A 6,000-nucleotide genomic window follows, 5' to 3' on the forward strand; every position below is an offset into this window, starting at 1 on the left:
AGTCTTTTCCTCATGCTCTTCCTTCCTGTTCTGTTCTTAGTTGTTCTCTTTATATCAAAGCAGACATTTGGCATTTGTTTTTTAGGGCTTGGCTAGCTTCACTTAGCATAATCTGCTCTAATGCCATCCATTTCCCTGCAAATTCTATGATTTTGTCATTTCTTAGTGCTGCATAATATTCCATTGTGTATAGATGCCACATTTTTTTTATCCATTCATCTATTGAAGGGCATCTAGGTTGGTTCCACAGTCTAGCTATTGTGAATTGTGCCGCTATAATCATTGATGCAGCCGTATCCCTATAGTGCGCTCTTTTAAGGTCCTCAGGGAATAGTCCGAGAAGTGCAATAGCTGGGTCAAATGGTGGTTCCATTCCCAGCTTTCCCAGGAATCTCCATACTGCTTTCCAAATTGGCCTCACCATTTTTATGCATACTTTTTGATCTAGTAGTTTTATTTCTAGAATCTATCCTACAAAAATATCTTTTCTGTGTAAGAATGCTATATAAGAATTCCACTATAGTGTCATTAGAATAAGTGGGAGAGAACCAACCTAAATATTTCATCAAAAGCTGACTGGTTAAATATATTATAGTCAAGCAATAATGCAGCAGCCATTAAAAATATCATAGAGAGACATGCATTAACATACATACATTTTTTTTAATTTTTATGTGGAAAGAAGAAGAGCAAAAGGATATACATACAACTACTTCCTACAGTTAATTCTTAAGTATAAAGGAGGGAGTATGATCCTTCAGTTTTATGTTACATACATATTCTACTTGAATTTTGTTTCAATGGACATAAATTATTTTTATAGTATCTTGTTCCTTAAAAAATAACTGAATTACTAACACTTAAAAATTGAATCCAGAATAATCCTTCTGCAGATTGTAAATTGTGAAAATTAGTTTAAGATATGATCTCCTTGCAGAAATGTGAAAGCCTTTTCTGGAATACATAGCAAATGATATATGGTCAACACTTAAATGCTATTTAAGTGTTATTATTAAATGCAACCAGTACTAATGGAAGCATTTTTAGTTCTTTAAAGACATGAAACTATATAAAGTAAAACTATATATATTTATTAAAATGTTTATTTTAATAAATTAATATTTTTATTAATTAATACCTACCGAATCATTCGCTGACAGTGCAAGTGCAAGGTTCACTGAAAGAAACAAAAAGTAATTAAATTTAGTAACTTCTATTAAAATTCATGTGACTTTAATATTTTCAGTGTAATAACCAAGTATAGAAATTTTTAATATAGCTCCCTTATTTGCAAAGAAAAATGACATGGAGAGAATGTAGAAAGTAAAAAAAAAAAAAAAAGCAATTTAGCAATAACATAATTTAGCAATAGATACTGGTCCTAAAATTAACATTTTAAATAGTTTATAAATTGTTACAATTTTGTTCAAATAATCCACTTGGCTTTTTTATTTTAAAACATAATTCAATTATTTTAAAAAGCATATTTTATAGAAATTTATCTTTTGATAAATAAAAATGGATATGAACCTATGTCTTTTAGAAATAAATGCTGATATTTTAGGAGTCCCAAGTATCTAAACTCATAAATACACATGTATACAAAAGGTTGGGCGACTGTACAGAGGGAAGAGAAGAAGTTAAAAGGATAAAATGTGTTTCCCAAATTGCTTATGCCAGTGAATCAAAGAGACCTGAAGTAGGAAAGTAGTGATCCCAAAGCTTCTTTAGTCCAGCAATGGAAGAATGCTACATCTAAGAAGAGAGGTCATCAATAACATACTTCCAAGACTGATAAATAAATAGACCCTCATACTGTGAATAACATTTCCTTATAGAACAATACCATAAATTGTATCAGAGTGTTTCCTTTAAAGTAGTTACACTAGGAACAATGGAACATGATGTAATCCCAGTGGCTCAGGAGGCTGAGGCAGAAGGATGGTAAAACTAAGGACAGCCTCAGCAACTTCATAAGGCCCTACACAACTTACCAAGATCCTGTCTCAAAATAAAAAAATTAAATTAAATTAAAAAGGCTGGGGATGTAGCTCAGTGGAAAAGTACCCCTGGGTTCACTCCCCAGTAAAGAAGAAGAAGGAAAAGGAGGAGGAGAAGGCGGCGGCAGACCTGATGCAAATCCCAGCTCTAGCACCTTCTATTGTATAACCCTGAGTACATTATTTTACCTGTAAAGCTGCTTCCTCCTCTACAAAGATAATTCCTACTTTATAATTGTTGTGAGGATTAAATGAAATACTATATTTAAAGTGCTTAGGCTGAGGCAGGAGAATCATGAGATCAAAGCCAGCCTCAGCAACTTAGTGAGGCTCTAAGCAACTTTGAGAGACCCCATTTCAAAGTAAAAAATAAAAAGGGCTACAGATATGGCTCAGTGGTTAAGTGCCCCTGGGTTCAATCCACAGTACCATACATAGATAAATAAATAAAGTACATAGGGTATGGAACTTGATAAGTATCTCTAGCATATCTTGAAAATATTTCTAGTGTACATATTCAAATGGTAAGTATTTTTAAATAGTTTGGAAAAGGAAAAAATACATCAGGGGAAAGAAATATAATATCAACAGAGTTACAAAGAAATAACCTATTTTTAAGGCTTGGGTATGCTGACAGAACTGTCATGAAAAAATACAGACTAGCTGTTTGGAACACATGGTACAATGTTAAAGGGGAAAAATAAGTAAAGGACATTTACTGAAGCACCTACTACGTGTCACACTCTATTCACTTTTTCGTACATTTTCCTATTTAAAAGTTGTCACATTCCATGACAACAGATCATCTTCCAACTAAAAACAATAAACAATCTGTTTTAAACAAGCAGCTGGCCTACAGACCCCAAAAAAATGCACACACAAGTATAATCGGGAAAACACTTCCCATCTTTATCCAGTCTATGTAATCACAGTGTGTAAAAGAATTCACACTACTGAAAACAGGTTAATGTACTCCAAATTTTCCAAAACTAGAGAAGATTCTAGAACCAAAGATTAAGAGCTTCTAAATTTTAAAAACAAATCACCAAATGGGTTATAAGCCTTTAAGGAAAAAAAAAATGTGTAGGTATAGCCTGAATTCATTAAGAACAAATCACTAATCATTTTTAATAATAGTACAGTATCTAACAAATAGATATGGATAATAATCTCACAACACTTGATAAACCTTAATTTCTCTAAAACATCTGACAAACTCTTCCACAATTTCCTTCAGGTCAAAATGGAAAAACCAAAGCTAATAACACTCTATAGCTGGTTGCTGGTTGTACAACTATAAAACAATTATACCAAGAAGGTACAAAATATGGCTTAAAGTTTACACAGAAGACCTCTAATGAAATGCACAGAATTCGTACCCAGTCTTATTTTAAAAAGGCTTCAATAGAACTAAAGAATTTTAATGTAAATATATTCTTCTTAACTTTAGGCTAACAATCTGAAAAGAACACAAATTTTTTTAAAAATCTTGCCAGTCTAGAACTAGGTCAGAATTTTACAAAATGAAATATAATGAAGATAAAATTTAAAAAAAAAATCAACTGCAAGAAAAGATTGGGTAAGGCCTAAATTAGCAGCCATTCCTACTGAACTCACTGAAAATTCAAAAAGAGGTATTTATAAAACATGAATACTTTATGGCTCCAAAAAATAAATTACAAGGGTCTAATACAAGTTAAAGTTATAAGTTCTACAGACCTGATGTACAGCAGGTGATTATAGTTAATAATAACGTACACCTGAAATTCACTGATAGTAATCTTCAGTATTCTCACCACACACACGTAAAAATTAACTAGGTGGGGTAATGGATGTGTTAATTACCTTGATTGTGGATATCATTTCACAATATGTATGTATATCAAAACACCAAATTCTATACCTTAAATATACACAAAATTTATTTGTCAAAACACCTCAATAAAGCTGAAAAAAAAAAATTAAAGTTACCTCTACTGAGAATTGGAAAAAACTTCCCTTTTATATTTACACTAACATAACTATTATTTTTATCAATAAAAGATTTCTTTTAAAAAATTTTTGGAATTATTAGTCTTGACTAATAATTAACTCTTTTATTTCTTTTTTCTTTGCTGGGGATCAGGCTCAGGACCATATACATGCCAGGCAAACTACAACCACAGCCAAATTCTGATTTTGGTGGCACTTCTTTTTTGGGTTCTGAAAGTAGGATTTTAGCAACAAACTTACAATCAATAAAAAGACCACCAAAATACCTCTTTATTCGTAGCATGTTAACATAAAAGATATAAAGGGTAGATAACACTTTAAATAATTAAAACAATTTTAAACCTTTTCAAGCACTTTCAAATATTAGGCCAATGTTGACTTTATATATAGTGAAAATTATATTATGGTTACATAAAAAAAAAGGTCACAAAAACAAGCAATCTCGCTGCAGATATGTAGCTACATATTCATTGATAAAGACAGGAAAAGAGCATACATATTTTAAAGTTATTAGGTGTTTTAAAAATAAGAGTAACAAATTACTGAGCACTTACTATGATGGAGTCTAACTAGTTACCTTGTTTAATTTGCATAACCATCCTATGAAAGAGGGCATTTGACCCCTTTTCATAGTTAAGAAAAGTGAAGATCTGCTGGGTAACCTAGCCACTTTTTCCTCAGTTATGGTATAGACAACCTGGTTCTATATTTAGTTCTGTCTAACTCCAAATGGAAGCTCCACTCAATATCAACTCCAGATACTAAGAAATCAATTATTGGTAACTTCATAAACAATAAATTAAAGAATAATTTTTATAATGTGCATTTGCCAGCTGGTGTGAATTCTTAATCAGAATCAGAATGAACATTCTACCTGCTGTAGTAGATTTTCCAACTCCACCCTTCCCAGAAGCCACAACTATAACTTGTTTAACACCTTCTATTGGTTTCTGTTTTGGGAGTCCTCGCGACATGATTTGTGTTCTTCTTTGTTTTAGATTCTCACTGTCAGCGCCAGACAACTTCAAGAAAAAAAAAGAAAAGAAAGTGTTTTAAATAAACCATCTCCACTCTCACGCTGTAAAAGTAAAAACAATGCTGATTTTGCAATTAAGAGGGCTTTCTTTTCTAATTCTGCTTCTCTCCACTAGTTCTGCATTTAATGGTATTCACCTGTTACAGATCACAATTGTAAAGATACATTGTTTAAACTGAAATGTTTCTGCTAGGATATGCTTTTAAAATGAAAATAAGTTGCCTCTTTATGGAGTTAAATCTTTCTCGTGTTTTCCTTCTCTTTAACCTATTTACTAAATAACCCAAAACCAAGAAAGCAATGTGCCACACACATCCGTGTGTTTCATGCCCCGCCACGTCTCAGCCCGGTCCTACTGAGGGCCTGCTGGAAAAGCGGGCAAGCCCAGCCAACTAACTGAAGTCTCACAGAGCCTGCAATTGGAAGGGACCCAAGAGGGACTGAGTGGAGTCCCTGGCAAGAGGCAATGCCAGGGGGACCTGCAGCCCGGGCGCCTCACATAGTCGTCCCGCCCGCCTCCCCCAGCTCTGCAGCACCACGGACCTGGCGCCGACACACCAATGACCGGCTTCTCCCAAGCGGGGCAGGGATCCTGCCACCACCTCGGAGCAACAGCCCACCACAGAGCAACAGATGCTGCCAAGTCCCCATGGCGCGGAAAGCGGCCCTGAGACCTGCTGGGAAATGTCGTAGCGGACGCGGAGTAATGACGTCACATAGCAACCGCGGCTTCCTCTCCCTAGCGACTGGTCTTTACGTTTCTTCAGCCGGGGAAACCTGTTCTGGTCCTGTTTGTGGCCGCCTACAAAGCATTTTTCAACATTTCACCAAATGTTTGCGAAGCGTTTCACATAACAGCTCCTTTTATCCTTACCGGAGTTCCAGAGAAAGCAAAAGACTCTACTAGGATCCTATTTTTATTAGTAACAAAACCGAGACTTGGTTCAAGAAGGTATGACGCGACTTAAATTC

The 6,000-nt window shown here is 34.5% G+C and overlaps 1 protein-coding gene across 1 annotated transcript in view; it reads right to left on the reverse strand.

Annotated features, from left to right (window-relative positions):
• Positions 1–5,708, reverse strand: part of NUBPL (NUBP iron-sulfur cluster assembly factor, mitochondrial) — a 232,470-nt gene extending 226,762 nt beyond the window's left edge. The window contains exons 1-3 of the mRNA XM_081293295.1: positions 5,572–5,708; positions 4,867–5,014; positions 1,143–1,177 (exon numbers count right to left, since the gene is read on the reverse strand). Of these exons, the coding sequence (XP_081149421.1) occupies positions 1,143–1,177; positions 4,867–5,014; positions 5,572–5,679 (291 nt within the window). The 5' untranslated portion in view covers positions 5,680–5,708. The remainder of the gene's footprint in view (positions 1–1,142; positions 1,178–4,866; positions 5,015–5,571) is intronic.
• Between the last annotated feature and the right edge of the window lie 292 nt (positions 5,709–6,000).

This window comes from Spermophilus citellus (genome assembly GCF_964194105.1).
Source record: "Spermophilus citellus genome assembly, chromosome: 4".
Classification (NCBI taxonomy): Eukaryota; Metazoa; Chordata; class Mammalia; order Rodentia; family Sciuridae; genus Spermophilus; species Spermophilus citellus.